The sequence below is a fragment of the Cydia pomonella genome, chromosome 1, assembly GCF_033807575.1.
Source record: "Cydia pomonella isolate Wapato2018A chromosome 1, ilCydPomo1, whole genome shotgun sequence".
In the NCBI taxonomy this organism is placed as follows: domain Eukaryota; kingdom Metazoa; phylum Arthropoda; class Insecta; order Lepidoptera; family Tortricidae; genus Cydia; species Cydia pomonella.
The window spans coordinates 5,149,176-5,175,374 of NC_084703.1; the positions used below are offsets into that span (position 1 = coordinate 5,149,176).

Sequence of the window (26,199 nt, forward strand, 5' to 3'; positions counted from 1 at the left end):
AACAATGAAGACCTAGACTTTTCAAATGGACTCGCGTCCACTATTTGCACTCCGGTTTCAAATTCTACGCTAGACCGGATTCACCCAGGTCGTATGAGAGCAGGGATCGGAAACCGGTATTTTTTCTATGGGAACGAAAACGGTATTTTTTCGTTCTTTGTTAATTATTTCATTTCTAATTGGGCAATCTAATAATAAGAAGTCGTTATATAAAAACACAACCGAGTCCTATATTTGGAGTATAAAATAAACCGAAATATATGTTTATTTCAAAGTTTTTCCACAAAACCGGTTCCGATCCCTGTATGAGAGTAAACATATTGGCAGATAATTATTATTGCAAGATATGTTTAACTTTTTACTCTAATTCATACATAATTGTTTACAAGCTCTATGCAAATGATGTAATATCAGGAGTTTTGGTAATACCTATGTAACCTTTTTACTATTATCGATAATGTTATGAAAAGCTTTAAAACAACATTATTTTATCGTCAGACAATAAAGTCTAGAAAACTCACGTAACTATATTTACATAGCATATAACATGTATACCAAAACACCAGGGCAATTGACCTTAAAATCCACACAAATTATTTCTTAGGTTTATTGTACCTATTTAATACAATATATTCTCGGGAACTATGTCAACCTCACTCACATCGAGACCTATTACAATTATTTTTATAACATTGTAATTTGTATCAATAATAATAAATAATAATTATGATAGATACAAATTACAATGTTATAAAAATAAAAATAAAAGATACATTTATTTCGTTCATTATATTCGCGCGTCGAACGATGATCATTATGACAGCTTCTCCAAGTCGGTTTTGGATAGGCTTTATTTAAAAAAATGTTTTAGATATGTTTATACCGTATCTTTATTACTGTTATATTACATTTCTAAATAAATGAATGTACTATACTACCACAAAATGTCTACAAACATTTCAAGGGATCATAATTGGACACGCCAGGTATAAACAATCAGGTGTAATTTAATTTAAATACCAGGATAATATGGTTTAGATCTGGATTGATCATGGATCTGATTTTTCAGTGTCCAAAGTAAAGTTTTTGCTTGAAGAAATGTTAATTTTGATACTGACAGATCAAACCATAAGTTAGTTAGTTAATTAATGTCTTGTTATAAAAATCGGAATACGCCTGAATGTCTGTGCGTAGCAACTCTAAACGCCTCGCGATCACTGTCAGGCTACGCTCGCTCAGACAAGCGTCTTATTTAGCGTCTAAAGCGAAATAGTGGCTTGCATTCTGTGCTAACGTCGTAGCCGACACTACTTCGATACACGCTAAGCGACTAACTAGGCGCCAAGCGCGCAGTGCGGCGAGTCGCGAAAATACTAGAATATTCGTTTTACTAAGGTACTCGCTAGGTGACTCGCTAGGCTCAAGACGCTAAGCAAGCCGCCTCTCTGTGCGGACGTAGTCTCAAGGCGTCGCGGGCGCAGACCCAAACAGCAGGCGATGCCAACCTAGAGCGGTATTACAACTTTATAAAATACAAGAAAATATTGTCTCTAAATGCCAACCCTAACTGCGCGGTCACTGTCAAGGCGCTGCGGGCGCAGACCCAAACAGCACGCAATGCCAACATATTATACAGTATGTATATGAACGTGCAATTACTTAAACCCATTAATGTTTAGGTCATACTGAGCAACTTTTGCTATGGGTCCAACCCTGAAATCGCGGAATCGCTGTCACGCTCACATACCGGAGCAGCATACTTATTTGCATCAGTGTGCTAACCGTGTAACGTAATTAGAAAGTGTAAATTAACACTTCAACTTTGCCCACAGCCGCCTACACCACCGCCACCAAGGCCGCAAGTATTCACTCCAAGAAGGCGCGCGGGGCGGTACGGACAGGATGGACCGCCCTGCCCCAACGGAGCGTGTCTCGACTGCCGAGGAGCTGCGCGAGGCGGATGCTGATGACCTCGCCAGTCACCGTACGGACGACCCGAAGGGCTTGCGTCGTCACCTCATACACCAGACTAAGGTAACATAGTAGTAAGGTACATAGAACCAATGGAGCGGATATCGACGGCCGAGAAGCTGCGCGAGGCAGATGTTGACGACCTAGGCAGCCACCGGCCGAACCCAAAGGGCCTGCGTCGTCACCTGATACACCAGACTGAGTGAGGTGGGGAATGTAAACGCTCCAGGTAGATAATGATTGTAATATAATTTTTCTCCAAAAAACACAATACAACTATCGAGTAACTCCGATGCTTGCAACAGTTGCAACTTTCAGAATGAAATCGCCTGCAGATCTTTATTCCTTCAGCAGGGCGATAGTTCTGAATCCAAATAATCGTTGCCAGTACATAGAACCAATGGAGCGGATCTCGACGGCCAAGGAGCTGCGTGAGGCGGATGCTGACGATCTCGCCAGCCACCGGACGGACGACCCTAAGGGCTTGCGTCGTCACCTGATACACCAGACTAAGGTAACATAATAGTAAGGTACAGAGAGCCAATGGAGTGGATCTCGACGGCCGAGGAGCTGCGTGAGGCGGATGATGATGACTCCGCTAGCCACCCGACGGATCCAAAGGGCCTGCATCGTTACCTGATACACCAGACTAAAGAACGGGACAGAGAGGTACAAAACCGAGTATCAACCAGCCGAAGCTGGGTTAATAGTATAGCTCGCCAGTCACCGGACGGACGAGGAGACTAAAGTATTTTAAACTACCTATAAGACGAGAATAATCGGTGATTACTAACAATAAGCAGGTACAGGGTACAGGTACCTACACTTCAAGAAGGCACGAGGAATGGTAAACAAAGCAAACAAAGGTACCAAACTACAGCTTCGATTGTAGTCATAAGAACGCTGGAGAATTTCACTTTTCGTACTAGTAAAACAATCTTAATAAGTCAATATGTTTTTTAGGGTTTCGTACTCAACTAGAAACCCTCGTCTGTCCGTTTGTCCAAGGCTTTGCTCCGTAATAGTTAGTGCAAGAAAGCTGCAATTTGGCATTTCTTCGAGTTCGGGCATACGCTAAGCAGAATGGACTACATCAACTAGTATACACCGTGGGCTCTAATAACCCGACAGATTTTAAAGGTGTATTCTAGACTGCATTTAAAGACTTAAATGTCAAACAAAAAATTTCGGAAATCAGTCATGTTTTAGAGATAATGACAAGTCTTGTAAAAATTTGTTTCTGTAATAACCCAGTGAAAAACGCTTTTTTGGCTGAGATGCTGCCACCATATGACTTGGTTTAGAGTTTTCCACATACCTACTGACAAACAAAAGTTTAAATGGAAACTCGCAAAAATTATCTGTAAAAAAATCTTTATATATCGTTTTTTTCTCCAAGACGTAAAAAGAAATAACGTGTTTTGTGCAGAAAATACACACGCACATAAAAAAAGACGTAAATATTTTATAACAATCCAAAACTTGCTAGCTTCTTACGTAGCTATGACCTAGGCAAAGCCAACCGTACTACTACGAATTACGTTCGAAGTACGAAACCAAAGTAAACACTTGAAGAGCTAACCTCCCTTGTTCCAGGACACGTCAACGGTCCACGTGGGACGGCGGGAGGGAGGGGATCGCCTCAACTCCCTGATTAACGAGAAGAAACTGTATGACCATAGCCCTCATTCCGTGAGTACCATATTTGTAGATATTGTTAACTTACATGAATATAAAATACATACATAATGAAAGAAAATACATATATTTAAAGCCTTAACATAGTACAGTCGCCATTAGATATATTGGAGCAGCCAAGGTGCTCACAAATATCTGAACACGCACTCTAACGCCTTAACAGTAGAGGCGTGTTTAGATATTTGTGAGCACCTTGTTCGCTCCGACGTATCTGATGGCGATTGTACATAAAGAAAATGAAGACAAAATAGGATCCCCACTCAGCATAACGCCAAGGCAATCCGTAGCACTGATTTTCAGTGGGAGACCTGAATTAAAATTATAAGTTGTATACATATTTATAGCACTTTCGGCCCGATTCGAAGAATTAAATATGAAAACGATAAGTTCTGATTTAGATAATTTCTCATTTAGATATCGTTTGTATGTCGTACAATTGACAGAAGCAGTTCGATTCGGGCAATCAATGTCACTTTGACGTTAGAAATATCATAGATAGATATTATTGGGATCACAGCGGAATCGAAATAAACGTCAATTTTGACATGTCAATTAGTTATGGATCTTTTAAAGATCTTTCCAAGATCTTAAAAAATTCTTCGAATCGGGCCGTGTGTCCGTATCGATATTTTCAGACGTGACCGTACACCAACGGCACACAGAAAAACAGAAATAAAAATACAGGTCATAATTTTATAAACGTCCACACAACTTAACGCTCGTGTCTTGCACGAAGACGCGTGCCTTTACTCGTAATTTCATTTCATTTCATTTCGTAATGTCATGTTCACATGTTATTAAAGATAAAGGTTCGATTTGACAAAACTGTGCGTCATCGTGGATGACAGGAATTTTATCTATGTGTGGTACGTGACCGCGATCTCATATGTTAATTCATCGATCTTGTAGTTGAGATGTTTATATATAACTTACATAATATACCATAAATAAAACTACCTCCCATAGGTATTCGTACAACTTGACGAACTCCTAGCCACCGGCGACGGCGACGCCGAATGGAAAGAAACAGCCAGATGGATCAAATACGAGGAAGACGTGGAAGAAAGCGCCGGCCGCTGGGGTCAACCTCACGTGGCTTCCCTGTCCTTCCACTCGCTCCTCAACCTTCGGAGATGCCTGGAGACGGGCGTGGTGCTGCTGGACCTGGAGGAGCGTGATCTGCCCGGTGTTGCTTACAGGCATGTGTTGTTCAGTAAAATTTAATTGATTTTTTTAGTCGCGCCACTACGGGTCCAGAAGACACAATACAAGACAACTATTCTTTATTGCTTAATACCAATATCAAAAGAAACACGACAGGTGGTCTTATCGCTAAAGGGCGACCTCTTCAAGACAACTTTTGGGTGGTGGAGGTAAGCCGACAAAAAACAAGTAACGTGATAGAAATAGAAGATCGAGAAGACATTTATCACGCGACGAAAACATTTTTTTAGATCAAGTATAATGCTGTGAGTTAAATCGCGTGATCAACGTGAACGTGAAGCTATTGCTATTTACTGCCTAGTAATCTTTTTATTTTTTATATTCCCTTTTTTGCTGGCTTGAATCCGTTCCGAAGGACTTACGTTGTTGTGTTGCAATAAATACGCTAATGATATCCTTAATTAATTAAGGCTTCTTAGCTACTCAGGATATTTAGTGACCGTTGTAGCTCATGAAATACGCCATTTTGTGAACCAAATTTCCTTTGGATTGGTCCTCAGGACCCAAGGATGGATTTAAGAAGTGGAGCCACCCATATTTTTGATGCATATGGGTGGATTATTATTTGTGGGGGAGTCATCTCTCTCTGCAACTTAGAAACCCAAACATTAATTCTGCCAAAGGAACAGTACAGAGAAAGCCATATTTGGCCTTTTTATGTACTGTAGAAATATAATTAATTACACATATCTACAGAACACCAACATTTTGAGCCATCTAGACTGTCAAGTAGAAAAATACCAGATACGTATTGTACGCAACTCAAATATTAAGTGGAAGAGCGCACTTCACTCCAACTCCCTACTTTAGTCCCTATGATGAGAATTCCCCGTAATAGCATTGGTTACCTGCTGAACTACGCTAATCTCACTAGCCTCTTCCCCTTCGGTTTGGATTGGCTTGGCCGACGCCTGACGACGTGACGATGTCTATTTCGCTCTTATTGCGTAGACATAAAGCTCTTTTCTATCGGCTATTGCCAATTCCGCGTCGATACCAACGCAAGTCTACCTTAGAACAATGATGAATGAGTATTGTGTACAGGGTGGTGGAGCGCATGGTTGACGACGGGCTGATAGAGGAGGATGACAAGCCTGTGGTCATGAGGAGTCTTTTGCTCCGCCATCGCCATGTCCACGATGACCGGTTCCGGTTCTCCATCGGACGGAAGCACGCTTCCTACACCAGCTTGCAGGTAAGATTAGATCATTCTAAATGTGAAATTACCGGCATATAATATCCTTGGTAGGGAAGACCGTCATAGGACTCTCGTATTTGTACACGTACATCGCTCAGACACAATCAGAAAGGAAAGAACTTCGCTCCGTTTGCTCTACTGGCCTTAGAGGCCGCAAGTAGAAGACGCGAAGACGAGCATGTCTACAAACGCAAGAGTTAGAAGCGACGAAAGAGCATCGACGAGAGACCGTCTTACCTGGTAGACGGTCTTCTCCATATCGACCTAACTGGATAGATTTTTGCCCAGTTAATGAGAAAAGTTTTTTTTCTCAAGTTATAATTTAGGTTAGGTATAGGTGTGAAGAGGAAGATAAAGACGACAAAGCACTTATTATAAATAAGTACAAAGGTACATAGTAACATTCTTATGCTACTGCGCTAAGAAATTTTTCTAAAACTACTATATTCCGGCAAGTGAACGTTGTCAGTAGAAAAAGGCACGAAATAAATATTTTTCATGGGAGATCTCTCCTACGCGCCTGCATTTTTCAAACTTAGCTAGCTAAGGCGAAGTAATGTCCCAAGGGCAAATTTATAACACACATTTTTGCCAATACATATTTTCAATGAATTGCAACAATATACGGAGGACCACATTACGGTACGAGATTATTTGGTTCATTTGATTGTGTTCCTACCTAGAGTAAGGGATCTACAATTCACGGTCGAGGTACAAAAAGTCAAAACGAAACCCCGTTCACCCCTATGCCCCTGTGTCAGGTGCCGGTGCTGTGTTCGCGTATGTACAGTGTATCCTGTGAACCTTTTTATGCCCTTTTTTACATTGAGTTTTTAAACGTTTTAATCAAAACTAAATGCCATGAAAAAATCACACGGTAACTAGACTATTCATGGAAAAGCCACATAATTGCAAGGACTGACTACGACCAACCCTTAAAGGTTAAAATTGGCTCTATAGAAGAAATTCACGAAAAATTTCTAATTTTCATTTACTCGTTACTCCATATAAGTACAACTATATAATAATTTTAATGTTAGTACGAGTATAAAGAACATAACTAGTTAATACTTAATGCTCATCAAAAACATAATTCGTTATGCTGCACGTAAAAAAGTACCTAACGATGCACCAAATTGCGATTTTTCAGCGTGTGAACGCAGACGATAACGACGTAATGATCGGAATACTCTCCGTATCGCAAACTGATCGATCCAGCATAAGTTTGAGCTCCAATTTCTAATAGACGTTAAGGGTCTGGAGGCCAAACTTCACTGGTTTATCTCAGATATACGAGGGAACGCACGCTCTGCCAACTGCCAAGTCACGCTTATGGGGCGACTTGGCACGCGACCGCGGAAGTCAAGGTTGTGTTACATAATCGTAAAAATATATTGCCACTACAGACATACTAGTCATCTTAGTAGAACTCGCATGTGCAAATATGTAGGTTGCAAAAAATCAATAAATTGGGAAAGTTCTCAGAATCTTTTGCGACAACAGGAATTAAAAGAAATTTTCTATTTGAAAAGTTCGTTTATCCTCATTAATTTTGAGAAATGTTCGTGAGCTTGCTATGTGGAATGTTTCGCGAATTCGTCGGAACTAAAAACGGAGCTTAACTCGACAAAAGATATAGAAAAACTTATTCGTATTCATAAAATTTAGCAAACCTTTTGTTAATTTGTTTCTCTTTCAAACGATCCCAAATGTTAAATATCGTAGATAAGGATAAACTTGTTAGCCTTAACAGGCGTTTATGAATAACGCCTTAAAGCAGCAGCAGACACAGCAGTTGGTGTAAAATTATGTTTTACATGTAAGTTCAACAACTAAGTATATAGATCTAATATTGCAAAGTGGCGTATCGGTAACTACTTTAAAACACCTTAAAACAACCATTCGTCGACGTTGGAAAACATAACGACCACAATTCTCTGAAATGTGCATTGTAAAGTTTTGGTGAGATTGTGCGACAGGGACAATCCAATGAAACATTATCTATACTATCATGCTGTCCCTGTCACACGATGATGTATAACATTTTAATGCAGCCAATGTGATTATGGGAGCACCATTATTGGAGCGTATTTTCAGCATGCGAATTAGGTGCATTCGGGTGATCTACTCCATGCTATATGTCTGTAATTATAACAAAATTAGACTAAGGAAGTTTTCTGGCACGAGTAAAGGCTTGAAAAAATGTTAATTATAGTTTCTGCACATTATCCATAATCGATAAACAGCTTCAATTTTCGTTTTACGGTAGGTTAAAAAAATATTATGGACCCTGTTTTAGGTCAAACGGTACATGAACGGTATTAAGAAATTACATTTTTCTTGAGGAAAAATAAATACATTTTGTAAATCCAACACGGGCGATAAATTTAACCAGATAAATATTTTTATCCGTGTAATAATTAATTAATTATTTGTGAGCGCCTTGGCCGTTTCGATATATCTGATGGTGACTACATTGCGGGCCGAATTATTTGTATGGTTAATATTTTCATTGCATTTCTAAGCAAAAAAAGTAATCGATGAGAACGCAATATTTAGAAGCAATTTTCATATTTTTAGCTTTTGTGCGATAATTGTTACAAACTTTTACGTTTGGTACGTTTTAGACCTATTTCTTGTATCAAGTAAAAGTTGTTTATTCAGGCTTCGATTTAATTTAATAATTAGAGAAAGAAAATAATAAAAAAATCATATTTTTAGGGTTCCGTAGCCTTATGGCAAAAAACGGAACCCTTATAGATTCGTCATGTCCGTCTGTCTGTCCGATTCTGTCACAGCCACTTTTTTCCGAAACTATAAAAGCTATACTGTTCAAACTTGGTAAGTAGATGTATTCTATGAACCGCATTAAGATGTATACACAAAAATAGAAAAAAAACAATAAATTTTGGGGGTTCCCCATACTTAGAACTGAAACTCAAAAAATCTTTTTTCATCAAACCCATACGTGTGGGGTATCTATGGATAGGTCTTTAAAAATGATATTGAGGTTTCTAGTATCATTTTTTTCTAAACTGAATAGTTTGCGCGAGAGACACTTCCAAAGTGGAAAAATGTGTGTCCCCCCCCCCCCCCCCGTAACTTCTAAAATAACAGAACAAAAAATCTAAAAAAAATATATGATATACATTGTCATGCAAACTTCCACCGAAAATTGGTTTGAGCGAGATCTAGTAAGTAGTTTTTTTTTAATACGTCATAAAATTAAAAAAAAAAATTTTTTTTTCATCAGTCCCATACGTGTGGAGTATCTATGGATAGGTCTTCAAAAATGATATTTAGGTTTCTAATATCATTTTTTTCTAGACTGAATAGTTTGCGCTTGAGACACTTCCAAAGTGAAAAAAAGTGTGTCCCCCCCCCCCCTGTAACTTCTAAAATAACGGAATGAAAAATCTAAAAAAAATATATGATATACATTACCATGCAAACTTCCAACGAAAATTGGTTTGAACCAGATCTAGTAAGTAGTTTTTTTAATACGTCATAAATGGTACGGAACCCTTCATGGGCGAGTCCGACTCGCACTTGGCCGCTTTTTTGTTTCCAATCGTATGGTCTAAAAAATAGTAACAATTATTCAAAAACTCAGCTGGCTCAACCCACTCAACAAGCCGTAAAGCTACTTTGAGCCGCATATGCAATTTACGATACGACAAAAACAGTAAATATGCCAATCTGCGTCGATTTCCGTTACCAAGTGCAGACAGGAAGTGAACACGCCACATCCGGTGGAGTGTAACTTAACAATTTACCGCCTAGGGCGCCAATTGACTGCTTTAATCACGAGTTTGCTCTCGCTTTAGAGTTGGCATGTTGGCAATAGTTGACAACTTGGTTGGTTCAAAAGTTTTGTCCAATTAACAGAAATGAAAAATGAAATGAAAATGTCTTTATTTTCTGGCAACTATGGGTCCGTAGATAAATACCTTAATACTAGCATACATATTATTAAAACAAACAGTATGGCTGCGATGCATTTCACAACCCCGCTGTGTCAGGGAGCCGGCCGCAGAACCGCCGGAACTTTTTTTTTCGGGGATCTCGGAAACGGCTCTAACGATTTCGATAAAATTTTCTATATGGAGGTTTTCTAAGTCTTATCTCAGGGAAAACGCGCATTTCTGAGTTTTTTTATGTTTTCCGAGCAAAGCTCGGTTTCCCAGATATTAAATATTTACTTGATATTTGTTCAATTGGTTACATATCAAAAAGTGGCTCCGTCTTACCGGGCACTACCTAAAGGTTATGGCACGATCGCTCGAAAATGCTGCTATATGCATTTTTTGATATTTCACAAATTGAACACATATTGTATGCGACCGGCAGTTGTTACAATAATAGAGGTCTATTACATTCAATTAGTTTTTTACTATTTAAATACTACTGAAATATTACACAATATTTTGGCGCGAAATTCAAAAAATCTTGGGCTGGTCACACTTTCTGTAGTAGGAATTATAGTTTTGATACTAGAAAATATTTTTTATTTTCTGTGCGCACGTAAGGAAATAAATTAATATACGTTGACGTGCACTCAAAGTCAGCTCACGTAATGTCTACCACTATATAAAGTACAAGGACATATATAGACATGTTTCGCCAAGATATTTTTATATTTTTATATCAATACCTGAATATTAGTTTTCAATAACTCGTTACGTTCCAATGTTTTGATTATATTGATATTTTCTAGAACTTCTAGTTTATCCATTTCTTTACACACTTCTGCTGTTCATGAGATTCAGGTTTTAATAAATTCACGTACTTAATCAAAGTTATAGGCAAATGTTAGAACTGGTACTTAAAGTATCAAAATATTAATAGAGCACCAACCTACTAAATTGTTTACGACTTGTAAACATAGCAGTTTTTCGTTATACAACGCTTCACGTCGACTTCGCACATTATCGTAATTATTTATGAGCTTAAATAATAGTTTGCGGACCTCACTCGGTGTAGTATATTATTTTAAATAAACCCCTTATAAACCGCGAACAATTTGAATGAATGACATGAATTGATAACAGACTTTTAGCTTTTTTTTAAATCATAGACAATTGGTGATACAACATGGAAATATCTGTCAACAATATTTGGCTAGCCAGACTCTAATAATATTTTTTATTTAAATTAGATCGTCTATTTACTCCCCAACCTACCCTAACAAGTTGGCAGTGCGGCGAGGTTGCGTACTGTAATGATTATATTATTCTGTGGGAGGGTGTGGTTTTATAAGGAAATGATAATTATCAATGGAATACCTGATTTTAATTAGCTATTGCGGTGCTTTTTTTAATTAGGTACGACCTTTACAGAGCTGTAGAAATATTCGTGTCAACGATAATTTCTAATAAAGTCGATCGACTTATTCAATTTATTTTAGCCGCCGAGGCATCTCCGCACGCACAACTCTCGCATATGCACGTGCGAGTGCACGTGCACGTAATTAATTAATTTAATTACCCACCAGGGCAGGGGTAAGCAACACTTTTATAACGTCCTGACTTTTTTAACGAACGATTTTGTACTTAATACTAAAAGGAAGTGATTTTCATTTTCGCGAATTAAGACCTGTATATTATTCAACTTACGACGGAATGTGAGCTACATAAGGCACTGAAGTGTCTCTTGTATTGTAGTCGATCTGGATGGAGGAGGGCGGGCGCGGATCTTTCGGTGCCCGCGGGTCCCTGGGCGCCCGGGGGTCCCTAGGTACCACGGCGCCCACCCCAGCACCTGCCGGACGACGCCACAGCTTGTTTCCACTCGGACTCGGCGCTAAAACCGTGCGAAATATACCTTCAAATGACCCCCGCTGGCTGCGGGGCCCATTTGATATGTACGGGGCCCCGCACCAAGCGGGAGTAGGCTGTTAAGTGTGCTCATATTTTACATACAAATATGCCAAATAATATGTACAAGTATAATTATGTTGCCTATTTTTCGTTCTTACATAGCAATATGAAGTATTAAACGTGTATTAGGTATCAGTAAATTAAAAATATAAGCACATTTTGGTGTGTCTCACTGTTCACAAATAACATACATTCTTTGGGTTTTTTTTTGTGAAATTTTCCTCCCCTAGGACAGGCGAACAGGATTCAAAAGCATTTTTATGCGTGACTAACGGATTTTTCGTTAATAACTGCTACTAAGTAAAAAAAAGGCAATATAGTATTTATGGACAGTACAAATTTGTATTTATTGAGAGTGTAATTTTGGCCTAGTAGTTTCATGATACATATATGCAATTGGGTTCCTTTTGCTTACAAAATTCATCTCCTATATGTAGAGGACTTAAATTGAATGCAAAATTTAATAAACAAAAGACTTTTATATGTAGTTATACCATAAAATTGCCTCTATTTTATTATACTTCGCTCCGCTCTTCACGTACACATGTTTGTGGGGTGACAGTTGAAAATAATGCAGTAACAAAAATATTACCGTGCAAATTATAACCGTGAATATCATTAGTTGTATAATTAAAATTCAAATTTCATTGGTCACGGTAAGTTTACCGAGCTCCGCCGCGTGTAACAGCCGCAAGTACATAAACAAAATAAAATTTAATGTATTTTTGAATATCATTTACCTACGAATATGCGTTTTAAATAAGTACTGGACTGCAAGAGATATGGGCAAGTCAACGTCGCTTTTAAAATTAAAGTTTTAAAATTGGACGTTTCAGTTTTCAAATGAAGTGAAAGTGGATTAGTTTAAATGAACATTTTGTGATCTATTAACTTTTAAATCGATCGAAGTTTAAGAGTTATTATTAGTGCTCCGTACATAAAATTGTTCACAGAACACTTATGGGATCATTTCGGTCCTGAAAACTGATTTAATGCGTTTTTTTAAATACTTTTATTTGCGATATTATTCTTCATAATAATTAAATTAATAATATAATTATCTAAAATAATAATTTCATTGTTTCACTTTTTGTGGGATATAACTATATTAGTACCTAGGTACTAATGTGCTCACAATTCAAATACTAATTTTGTAGTTTTTGCCCGAGACTCATTACAAGTGCATTAAATAGTACTTATAGTATATTGTTAGTAACGCAAAATAATCACTCAAATTGACTTGTTTATACGATGTAAAAAGTGCATATAGTAAGTCAAGGTCAAAAGGTAATATCTTTAATAAGCTAGATTATTTAATTCATAGGGGTGTATACCATATTTTATATAATATAAACGCATATTTTTTTATATTAAAAGGACGAGTTTGTAAGTATAAGGAACCCAGCTAGTTCTTCGAACAATTATGAAACCATCGTGTTGAACCATTTAGCTGTTTAGTCGCTTGACTTTTTTGAGGCGGACTTAAGGCGCATCCACACTGCAGCGCACGTTGTGTACAAATATAAACTGAGTGGGATCTTCAAGGAAATTGAGCGGGGTACTTCAAAAGCGGTTTAAATTGCAAAATTTATCAAACGAGAAATATAGAGTGCTCACTCCATAGAGCAGTTTTCTTACCCAAACACTTAGCCGACATCTAGCGTCAAGTAACGGATGTATTAGTACAGGTGTGGCAATGAACGAAAAGTCTAATCTAAGTCTAAGCTCAACAATTTTCAGCTAATATTATAACCGGCTTAATCGGAACTCTATTTCCAACTCTTTCTGCTTGTAATAATAGTTGTAAATTGTTGAACAATACACTTTTCGTCAGTCGCGACACTCTAGACATCTAGTGTCAAGTAGCGGTACTGATAAATGCGCTTACTGTTACTGAGCTTACTGTGGGAGTTAGTCAATTTGTGTAACAATGTCCTATATCATTTATTTATTTTATTATTTATGACTTGGTAAGCATGAAGTAGAGTAAGTGTTGATTTACGTTACTTTAGTGTAAGGTGCTTCTGGTTTTATAGATATTTCCAATTTTTGAAATTAAGCCGCTTTCGAAACTATCCCGCTGCACCTTATCGTGATAGTGCATTGCAGTGGACTGTCGGCCTTACACCAACATTGTTGAATATCATTTTTCGGCATTCATTGAGTAGTGAAATTAGTTACCATGAAAAATAATTCTGCAATATTCCTTTCATCGAGTGTTGATCTAATTTTTTTGATTGAATTGTGTTTTGATTTGTTTTTAGCTTGTTTCGCTCTCTTGTTTGAAACTGAACTAAGTAGTAGATAATATTTTGGAAAATCTAGTAAAAAAACTAGTTAGAAATTGAAGAGTGCAAGTTTAATTGGGACAATAAATGAAGGCTCCATTATACTTTTCAAGATGAAGATGAACATCTTTTAGTCGTTTCATCGCAGAAGCTCTTCCAAATAAGTACTTGCATTTAAGGTCCCAAAATACAAGCTGTTTTTTTTTAACAATTAGCCATACTCCGCGAGATGAATATTTAAGTCATACTGAACAACTTCTACGCGACCAATCTTATTGTCAATAAAAAAATGCTGTCACACACAAAATATATTTTACGGATAGTCATATTATGGTCTCATCAGAAGATCAGCACTGAAAGTTATACTGGAACCAGAAATCAGATATCGTTTATTTTAGATGGGACCTTTTCGTGGCACTTTTTCCTTCCTTTTTTTTTGTGTAATTTATTCATGTATAAAGTTCTCTTGTTCTATTTCTATTATATTCCATATTTTTGGGACTTCATTGATAAAAGTTGTTCTGTATGACTTCTATAATTACCTCGCAAAACGGCTAAACTTAAAAAAAACAACCTGTACAAAAGTCTCTATATGTACAGAACTTGGCAGACCCTCGCCGGCGCCGAAGCTCATATGCGATACCACTTGACAAGCCCAGCATGCAGGAGCTGAAGAAGAAGGTGTCCACTGCTGGATCCGAGAAGATAGACCTTAAGGAAGTAGAGTATGCGGTCGCTGGTTCACAGGTAAGTTCAATGGCTGTACAATGATCAAAGTAATCATATATCACACGTAAGCAACACTTTGGAGAAAACAGAAATAAGTTTTTTGCCAATAATATCATTTCTGATACAAGCTTTTATCGCTGACTGTACTTTTCTTACAGGTAACTAATATTCATCGAGTCAACTCTAACAAACTCAAACATAGTTAGGTTGCTATGTTTTATTACAGAATTCCTATGGTCACCTCTTGTGTCCATCATCAGAGCTCAATGGTGCCATACTATTGCATTGTCACTGAAGTTTTAGCTCAATAGAATAATGGGAAGTGGGTCTAATTTAGCTTGCAATATTTGATCCGAGCATACATTTCGTACATACACTGCAAGTCAAATAAAAGCTTGTAAAAAGTCAAGGATATGTCCAAAATTCCAAATATGTCTAATGCGCCGCTCGTAGATGGCTCATGCTTTCATAATGTTACAAAAAGAATGACATTCGCGGTGATTCGGAATCGGGTCGTTCTAGCGCGAGTCATCCTTAATGCATTCGAGCACTTTCTCGAACAGACTCATTTGCCAGATCTGGGCGCGCCTTTACAATCCACTTTTTCCATCACAGGATGAACTGCGCCGTGGCCACAATGAAGCCATCATGAAACGCATTCCTGAAGATGCAGAAGCTACAACCGTCCTCGTAGGAGCCGTCGGCTTCCTGGACCAGCCCACCATCGCTTTCGTCCGTCTCGCACAAGGCATCCTCATGCCTTCCATTACAGAAGTCCCCATCCCTGTTCGGTTCATGTTCATCCTTTTAGGCCCTGTGACTGCCGAATTAGACTACCATGAAGTCGGTCGATCCATCTCAACTCTAATGGCAAACCCTTCGTTCCACAACATCGCCTATAAGGCTGACGATAGACGAGACCTACTATCAGCCATCAATGAGTTCTTAGACGATTCCATCGTGCTGCCGCCTGGTGATTGGGAGAGGCAGGCGCTTCTACCAATGGATGAGCTCCGTGCGAAGAGCGAGATGATTCGACGTCGCAAAGCCAACGCATTGGAGAAGAAGCGGGCGTCAGTAGCTGCTGGTGCTGGGGCTGTGACCATTTCTGAGGAGAAACAGGCGCTACTGAGGATGGAGACGGCCGGATTGCCGCCTAAGGAACCAGAGGGGCCGCTTGAGCGCACTGGACGACTTTTCGGAGGTAGGAAGACCTCTTCGTCAACAGACATTTATTCACTAATTTGACTTTCAGATCCTGCATACTAATCATATTAAACTGAACCATTGGTTCTCTGCTCTCTGATTAAATATATGTTAATAACAGATCACTAGGCTAAGCTACACTAAAGATGAGCGACTAGACCGAACAAAATGTGGCTTAAATTAAACATTTGGTATGAATAAACAGATATTTAATCAGTTCAATATTTTACCTAATAATGCTTATCCGCACGTGGATTCTGTTCTTGGCAGCAGTGTGCTAAGATTATGGGCATACGTAATATAAAATATGATTGCAATTGCCCGCTGAGTCTATTTTGGCCACGTGCGACTACAACATTACAAGTTATGGATAAATACATTCTACATAGTTACCCTCTTAATAGTGAAAATATTATGAAACTGTGTAGGTATGTTTGTGTATTCATGGGGGGTATAAGTTAATAAGGGAGTAGGAAATTAAGGAATAAAGTTGAACATACTTCTACTGTAAGGGCTTGGCTAATTTAGTATAGTATTATACTGCAAGTATGACCCTAAATAATTACATAAATACTTATAAGACCCAAATTTTACTTTTAATATTATGTTTTTTATACATATTTGAAGCTACGTATAAACGCTAAAACGTATAAATGTGTTTAGATCGTGTCATTCTCGACGACTCGTACCTTGAATCGTATTGTCATGTTAATAAATGTTAGATTTGACAAATCTGCGCGTCATCGTAATGTGTGTATTTTTGATATAACCGCATACTTAAAGTAGACTTATGTTTTAGTACTATAAAACGATTTTAAAAGATTAAGTTTATTGGCAACCATGAAGACTTGCTCGCTCTTAGTGAAGACGCAGCCCTATGGGCCAAGACATTGGATATAGTTCTTAACTCTTTAGTATACTTTCTAATACCTTAGGCGACTCGAATCTTGCCATATGTAAAAATAAATACATTTTATTTTTAAGCGGCGATTTATTCGTACATAATTTACAAGCAGACAGTTGTGATTGTGACGCGACGTGCCACTACGACTACTACCACGTAAAACAAAGCAGTGATACATTACTTGCTGAATTATTTGAATTATTTGAAACAGAATTATTTGATATGGAAAAATAAAATTCATGTTTTTTTATAAAACCTATAAACGTATGTTCATTAAAGTCTAAGGTAGTTTCTTTGGTTTTGCGTTCGTATCAAAAATACACGCTGTACATTGTATACAAACTCTACTTTCGTAACTTTACTTTCGTAGCGTTATTTTAATTATATGTTTGACTTTGATCGGCACTTTTTTTATAGTTCTGAGAATGCCGCAGTTAAAGTGTTACGGCATGGATTATCAGCAGACCCAAAACTGGCGAGACCAACTTACATTATCAGAAAAATAAAAGTCTAGTGAAATCTTCTCTTCTTTTTAGGGTTCCGTAGCCAAATGGCAAAAAACGGAACCCTTATAGATTCGTCATGTCCGTCTGTCTGTCCGATTCTGTCACAGCCACTTTTTTCCGAAACTATAAAAGCTATACTGTTCAAACTTGGTAAGTAGATGTATTCTATGAACCGCATTATGATGTTTACACAAAAATAGAAAAAAAAACAATAAATTTTGGGGGTTCCCCATACTTAGAACTGAAACTCAAAAAATCTTTTTTCATCAAACCCATACGTGTGGGGTATCTATGGATAGGTCTTTAAAAATGATATTGAGGTTTCTAATATCATTTTTTTCTAAACTGAATAGTTTGCGCGAGAGACACTTCCAAAGTGGTAAAAAGTGTGTCCCCCCCTGCAACGTCAATGAAAGTCTGCAGTCGGAAGCTAACTGTTTTATTGATAATAAATGTTAACTACCCTCATCTTGGTTACAATCATACCCTACATTTCTTCCCCCTATATATATATATAATTGACAATCAGCCTTAGGCATCAATTATAGGTCATACTAAACAATCCTTTCACCAAAGCTTATACAAGTACTCAATACAAGGTAACTTTTTTACACAATTATGTTATACTTAATAGTACACCAACGACACATTAGCTGGTACACTATATCTCTAGATATGTAACTACAACTTAATAATAAATTAACACTAATAAGCAAACTTTGCAACTTTCTTTTACTATCTCATCGGCGCGGCGTCGGCACTGGTTAACGATTATTAATGAAAACTTACGACTACTACTTATTATAACATTACTGCTGAATGCTAAATATTACTCTTTTCCATCCCCCGTAATCTTTTCTCCCTTCTAAAGGCCCGTTTAGCGCGTTCGCTGCTGCCTTCCTCGGGAGATGTTAGACTCTGGGCTTCGGGCGGGTTTCCCGAGTTTCCTTCGGATCCTTCCGAAGCCGAATCAGACTCGCTTTCACCTGCCGACTCTCCCTTTGAAGGGCTTACGGGCTCCTTTGCTGGTGACAGAGGATTACTGTCTGTGTTTTGCGTGCGTCCTTCGGACGGTGCACTTGGGCTACCCAAAGAAAATCTCGTGCGGCGCACCGGTAGTATTTGGTCGGCGTGTCTACGACAGGTGGCCCCCGCGCCTATATTTACTTTGTAGGATACCGGTCCCGTTCTTGCCACAATGTTACCCGGAGTCCACTTACCACCGCGAGTCGAATAGTCTCTTGCTAGCACTTCGTCACCTAACTGAAATTCCCTATCACGACCGCCTGCTGCCTCGACTTGTCGCTGCTGTGCCCGGCGCACGACTTCAGCGGTCTCGGGCCGCAGTGCATCGAGTCGGTTGCGCAGGCGTCGACCGAGTAGCGCGACCGCGGGCGCTACGCCAGTACTCGCGTGTTCACAGTTTCTGTATTGAAAAAGAAACTTGTGTAGACCTGTTGTCAGGTCTTGCCCCCTGTACAATGCTTTTTTTAAAGCTTTTTTTACTGACTTAACAGTATTTTCTGCCGCTCCATTCGTTTGTGGTCTGTACGGGGAAGAGGTAATATGCTTAATCATGTTGTTAGCACAATATTGTTTAAAATCTTCGCTTTGAAAGGGAGGTCCATTGTCCGTCACTAATTGCCGCGGAAGACCAAATCTCGCAAAAAGGGATCTTAGGAATGTAATTGTATCTTTTGCTGACGTACTACGGATCTCTTCCGCCTCCAACCACTTAGAATGCGCGTCTACTATCACTATATAATACTTTCCGTTAAATTGTGCGAAATCCGCGTGCAAACGCTGCCACACAGTGTCGGGGAACTCCCAGGGATGAAGGCTGGCGCGCGGGGGAGCGTCGCGCACACTGCAGCACGCGTCACATTCCCTACCTATTGTTTCAATATCTTTATCAATTGATGGCCAGTAAACATAATTACGCGCGATCGATTTCATTTTAACTACTCCTAAATGGCCTTCATGAATTTCCGTCAACACTTTTTTTTGGTATTTTTGTGGAATAACTATTCTATATTTATATACGATACACCCATGTTGTACATTTAACTCGGCTCGTCTAAAATAAAATGGTTTCACCTGTTCATCGTCGCATTGGTCTGGCCAACCAAACAAAATAAAACCTACCACTTTACTAAGTATCAAATCCTTTTTTGTTTCTACTGCTACTTCTTTAAAACTTACCGGTAAAGTCTCGTCTGTAAAAAATAAATAGTGACAATCTTCTTCCTCCCTGGCCCTCTGTGACCTACCTTGTAACGGCAAGCGCGAGAGTGCGTCTGCGCTCACGTTGCTTTTTGAAGCGACGTACTCAATTTGAAAGTCATATGCAGCCAACTTTGCCGCCCATCGCTGCAGCCTGCTTGCTGCCGTTTGAGGAATACCCCCTCGTCTGTCTCAATATTGTGTATGTCGAAGTGCTTAATATTGAAACGACGAATCCACGATCTACCTAGCAATGGGCGGCTACCATTTTTAATAACATACAACTTTAAATCTCTTTCCGTAACATTATTTATAGAAGCAGTTAATACAATATAGCCCACCGATTTGATCAACGAGCCTGCATATGCACAAAGTTTAATATCATCATTAAACAAAGGGTAATCAGGGAAAAAAACGTAAATAATCCACTTCGTTAATGGCCGAAATTCGACTACCAGTGTCCACTTCGAATTTAATCACGGAATTGTCAATTGTAACATCTGTAAAAAACGGCTTTTCCCCTTCCGCGCACACCCGGATGTGAAAAAAATCACTATCGGACTCATCCGACTCCTCCTCCATAAAAAAATGGCTCCTATTTTGCCCCTTATAATCAGGCAACTTACACATATTTTTAAGATGTCCTTTACGTTGACACTTATCACAATTGTATTGTTTAAAACGGCGCTTATCTGGTCGGTGTTGTTTACCACATCGCCAACAAGCCGCCGCCGCCGCTGCCGCCGACGCCGCCGCCGCGGGCGCGCCGGGCCGCGCTCCCCGCACGGCGTGCAGGCCCTCGCCCGCCGCGCCGCCGCCGCCGCCGAGCCCGCCAGCAGCCGCGCCGCCGGTGCCCGCGCTCGCACCGCTGCCACTCGCACCGGCTGAACTCGCACTCATGCACCCGCGCACACCACTAGCACTCGCTTCAGCGTGTTTCTCAGCCGCCTCTAACGCCAGAGCTAGCTCCACCGCCTTTTTGTATTCGATATTAGTTTCCGCGAATAACCGCGATCTCATATCATCACTCGCCAATCCGGACACAAACTGATCTCTTAAGTTTTCCTCTAATGTACTACCAAAAGCACAGGTTGCCGCTAAATGTTTTAAATTTTGTAGATAATCCGATAACGATTCGCCCACTCGTTGTCTACGTAATCTAAAAACATGGCGTTCGGCGATAACCGACCGCTTGGGCTCGAGATGATGTGCCACTAATTGTTCCAACTCCTCAAACGTTTTGTCCTCCGGATTAGCAGGTGCGCACAGATCACACATTAAATTATACGTGGGTTCACCGACTAATGTTATTAACGTTGCCACTTGTAATTCTGTTTTGATTTCGTTGAGTAACATAAATTGCTTTACACGGCGTATATAATTTAACCACTGTTTCGACTGTAAATCGAAAGGTTCCACTTTACCGATCGGCATATTGACTCCGCGTATCGAAATTTATCACCGATTTGTAATATTTGCAGTCTAAAACGGTTAAATCCCATCCTCGTCGCCAATGCAACGTCAATGAAAGTCTGCAGTCGGAAGCTAACTGTTTTATTGATAATAAATGTTAACTACCCTCATCTTGGTTACAATCATACCCTACACCCCCCCCCCCTCGTAACTTCTAAAATAACAGAATGAAAAATCTAAAAAAAATATATGATATACATTGCCATGCAAACTTCCACCGAAAATTGGTTCGAACGAGATCTAGTAAGTAGTTTTTTTTAATAGGTACGTCATAAAAATTAAAAAAAAAAATTTTTTTTCATCAAACCCATACGTGTCGGGTATCTCAGGATAGGTCCTCAAAAATGATATTTAGGTTTCTAATATCATTTTTTTCTAAACTGAATAGTTTGCGCGAGAGACACTTCCAAAGTGAAAAAAAGTGTGTCCCCCCCCTGTAACTTCTAAAATAACGGAATGAAAAATCTAAAAAAAATATATGATATACATTACCATGCAAACTTCCAACGAAAATTGGTTTGAACCAGATCTAGTAAGTAGTTTTTTTAATACGTCATAAATGGTACGGAACCCTTCATGGGCGAGTCCGACTCGCACTTGGCCGCTTTTTTTTCCTTTGTCCTCGCGTCGCCACTTACCTCTATCACCACTTAAGTCTATGGTTATGTGCACCTAGGTTCTCCATTCTGCACGATCTCCCGCCATTCTAATAATAAGCGCGTGTGTAGATCCCTGGCAGATTTTTCCAATATCTACCCAGCGGGCCGGTGGATATCCATGTGGTGTCATAGATGTCTAGTGGAATTATCCATTTATTTTTGTACAGGCGTGATACGCGACATCAAACGCCGCTACCCGTACTACATATCCGACTTCACCGATGCACTGAACGGGCAGTGCGTGGCCGCTACCATCTTCATGTACTTCGCTGCTGTCTCCTCCGCGATCACGTTTGGAGGCCTGCTAGCTACTAAGACAGACGGGAATATTGGGATCACTGAGACGTTGGTGAGATGTTTACTGATGTTCATTTTTACTACAGTTTGACATTAACAAATTACAAATCTGTAGATTTGTGATTTCATCTACATATTTTCAATTAATTTAGCTGCCCTTTAAATAAATAGCTTGGAAAATGTTACACTGAAAACTTGGAAAGGTAGATATATCCGACTGAAAATCAGTACGGAGTAAATCGATTTTGAAAGCTTCCATTTACCTTGTATAAGTACAGCCAAAATGCCGAGCCAAATAGAATGTAAAAATAGTTTTCACGATATAAAATTACTCAGTTAAATCAAGGACAAACACTTTAGGGCCATGGGGGCCAAGTGCGCATCGGTTGTATTAAAGATTTTTCGGCTCGCCTATTAGAGATTTCTGATGACCAGAAAGGCTGGCCACTATTTTGCACAGCACATAAGTATCGCCATTCACCGAGGAGATACGGCCAGACTTCTGGGCACCTTACCCGTTGACGGCGATCTGGGCAAATTTTAGTATCTATAGGTTTTTGTAGTTACTTAGTATTTTATTAAGTTTATTAATTTCTCCTTTTTAGAATTTTGAATAAAGATATGTCCAGAATAAATGACATTATATTCTTTCCATTTAGCTATTCACTTGCTTCGGTGGCATATTCTTCGCGCTGCTATCGGGGCAGCCGATGATGATCACGGGAGCGACTGGCCCCCTTCTACTCCTGGATGAATCGCTCTTCAGCTTCTGCAAGTCATACGGGTTTGACTTCCTGGCTGCCAGAATGTACTGTGGACTGTGGATGATCGTGATAGCACTACTGGTCGCTTCTGTTGAGGGCAGCGTCGCTGTCAAGAAGATCACAAGGTTAGTAATAGAAGATACATTATTTTGCAAATGCCATTAAATAAATAAATATAATAGGACATTATTACACAAATTGATTAAGTCCCACAGTAAGCTCAATAAGGCTTGTGTTTAGGGTACTTAGACAACGATATATATAATATATAAATATTAATAAATACTTAAATACATAGAAAACACCCATGACTCAGAAATAAATATCCATGCTCATCACACGAACAATGCCCTTACCAGGATATGAACCCGGGACCATCAGCTTCGTAGGCAGGGTCACTACCCAGTAGGCCAAACCGGTCGTCAAATAAAAGCTAGGGCTTTGATTTTCTCGCTGACAGTATAATCTGTAGCGTTCTACGAATATTTGCAGGTATTGAAGTACTTTTCTGTGATAAAAATGTTCAGTAAAATAATCATCCACTTGAAACATTGAAAACATTAAGGCAATATACAAAAAAAATGCCTATGTACTTGATAGCTCAAGGGGTGACCCTATTGCGTTTCAACCTGAAGCAGTAACCCGCTATTTTTGCTCTCAAGTGTAAATAAAATCGTTAGTTTTCCGATGATTTGTATATGCAGGATGGAAGTTAGCGTATACATAAATATTGAGTTTTTCATGTGCAGGTTTACAGAAGACATCTTCGCGTTCCTGATCTCCTTGATCTTCATCGGCGAGCCCATCACGAGTCTGATCAACGTATACCGAGCCCATCCTCTGGGTATTCAGTACGCCATGTACGGGAAAAACGGCACTGTCGGTATGTCATCTTTTACGTACGGCTCTTACGTCTTAATTGTAAGATATCTACTTCCTTTTTCAAAAAGGTGCATACATCCAAAGAATATCTTGTTATTATATACTTATGATATATTTTTAATGATAACTCATGAAAAACAACTAGTTCTCCTTGACTAATTTTTCCTACTCTTCTTCTAAGTCTGTATTCTTTGGACTAAATACTGAATCAAGCTTAAAGTGAACGAAAAAAAACTAATTTCGTGTCAACAGCCTTAAAAAAATGTACGAATAAAATAGCTGACGGTTATTTCACAGAAAAAAAGACTTGAAAATAATTAATCATTATAATGATTGTGCACGTAGATAACGCCACCGTGTGGGGTCCTCCTTTACTGCCCGAACCGCCAGCGCCACAGCCAAACACCGCACTGTTCTGCACAATCCTCACCTTGGCTACCTTCATCATCGCCTACTACCTGCGTATCTTCCGTAACGGCAAATTCCTTGGACGCAGCGTGAGTATTCTACCCTTGTAGTACTTGAGCCCAAAGTGTTCTATATTGTCGTAGCTCTAACTTTGCCATATTTTGCTACTACTTGGAAATATTTTCTGACCTTGAAGTGACCATACTTATTAATACAATGTAGGCTTGATCACGTGATCAGGTCATAATATCATATGATCGTCGAATTAATAAATGATGGTAATTATACTTGGCTGCGTTTGTTACAAAGATATTAAAGCCGGCAAAACAGGAAAACCGGAAGAACAAAATTCAGAGCTTCAAAAATTGTTGGTGTAACCTCTCTAGTTACTAAAATCTTTCTTTTTCTCCTACTTTGACAGGCGCGGCGCGCGTTAGGTGACTTTGGAGTCCCAATCGCTATAGTCCTGATGGTGGGTCTGGCATCTGCTGTTCCTGTCTACACAGACACATTGCGTGTTCCCGAGGGTCTGCACCCCACGTCTCCCCGACCTTGGCTGGTGATGATGACTCCTGGGCTGGCGACTATTCCCGCCTGGGCCGCGTTCGCTATGGCGCTACCTGCTCTCATGGTCTACATCATCGTCTTTATGGAGACGCATATCGCAGAGTAAGAAGCTGACGCGACTGTATATTTATTGTGTCCGTGTTTGTGTGTGTCATCAAACAAGTGAAGTCACTGCAAGGACTATCATTAATTCATATAGTGTGTAAACTTGTAAGGGTCCGAAATATTTCATTTCCAGCGATTTATGATTTCACTTGTAGTGGTGATAATCGCATTAGATGTCTGCAAATACTGTCTATCCGTATAAATGTGTACTAAAAATATAGTTTTGTTAGTCACATAGAAAACATTGCAGTAAACAGATAATGCAATTAGTCAATTCAAAATGTATATGCAGATTACGTGTGGTTTTATGTAAATAACATCATGAGTACTCGTGATTATGTTTTCATGGATAATCTATACAGGTTTATTTTAAAGTAATATGCAAAGCGATTTCTTTATTACAAGCTTAAGCACAGCGAAAATAGTATTTAGTAAACTACTCTTTAAATATTTGCTTAGTCCAAATTAGCAATACATTCCCTTGAAAATGTTCTATTTTGTAAGCAGCCTTACCGTCTTAATAAATATCATCTTAGCTCCGAAACCCCGTCTTTTCGGAGAAGCCCCTCAAGCGGACCTCCATCTATATCCCTCATTCTCTCAGGTTAATCATCGACAAGCCCGAGCGTCATCTGAAGAAAGGCAGCGGCTTCCACATGGACATCGTGATCATGTCGTTCGTGAATTGCATTTGCGGCATGTTCGGCGCGCCGTGGCAGTGCGTGGCGACCGTGCGATCGGTGTCGCATGTGTCGGCGCTCACTGTCATGTCCACCACGCACGCGCCTGGTGACAAGCCGTATATCGTTGAGGTTAAAGGTATGGTAACCAGTAAACATCATTTATTCCAAGTAATATACGCGTGTTCTGTACTTGAAGTAGTGTATATGTGTGTGTGTGATTTAACACATTTCACCGAAAAAATAAACCTTTACTAAGTGATTGCAGCCAGAATGCTGTGAAATTTGTTCAATGTACTTGAAACATTGACAAACATCTGACACATCAAACGAAACCCTCGTTTTCAGAACTCACAGGCCTGTTTCTAGTTGTCCTACCAGCCAGTACTACCTTGTTTTCAAATTAAAGACACAGATCTATCGGTATTTTCCACCAATCTGCTCACCCTCGTATCCCTTTGAACGCCACGCAATTCGTGTGCTGCGCGTTATCATGAGCCTTGTCAGAGTGCACGAAGGTTAATATTGGGCTGTGACC

At 39.3% G+C, this 26,199-nt stretch overlaps 1 protein-coding gene across 3 annotated transcripts in view; it reads left to right on the top strand.

Annotated features, from left to right (window-relative positions):
• Nucleotides 1-26,199, top strand: part of LOC133520193 (anion exchange protein 3) — a 140,383-nt gene that overhangs the window by 99,496 nt on the left and 14,688 nt on the right. For 2 of the 3 annotated variants that reach the window (XM_061854599.1, XM_061854704.1), the window contains 13 exons: nucleotides 1,833-2,034; nucleotides 3,568-3,663; nucleotides 4,636-4,868; nucleotides 5,938-6,088; nucleotides 11,755-11,901; nucleotides 14,859-15,005; nucleotides 15,603-16,191; nucleotides 22,126-22,307; nucleotides 22,915-23,144; nucleotides 23,769-23,902; nucleotides 24,247-24,398; nucleotides 24,731-24,978; nucleotides 25,586-25,800. In XM_061854599.1, the coding sequence (XP_061710583.1) occupies nucleotides 1,833-2,034; nucleotides 3,568-3,663; nucleotides 4,636-4,868; nucleotides 5,938-6,088; nucleotides 11,755-11,901; nucleotides 14,859-15,005; nucleotides 15,603-16,191; nucleotides 22,126-22,307; nucleotides 22,915-23,144; nucleotides 23,769-23,902; nucleotides 24,247-24,398; nucleotides 24,731-24,978; nucleotides 25,586-25,800 (2,726 nt within the window). The remainder of the gene's footprint in view (nucleotides 1-1,832; nucleotides 2,035-3,567; nucleotides 3,664-4,635; nucleotides 4,869-5,937; nucleotides 6,089-11,754; nucleotides 11,902-14,858; nucleotides 15,006-15,602; nucleotides 16,192-22,125; nucleotides 22,308-22,914; nucleotides 23,145-23,768; nucleotides 23,903-24,246; nucleotides 24,399-24,730; nucleotides 24,979-25,585; nucleotides 25,801-26,199) is intronic. The other variant, XM_061854660.1, reaches the window with a different exon arrangement.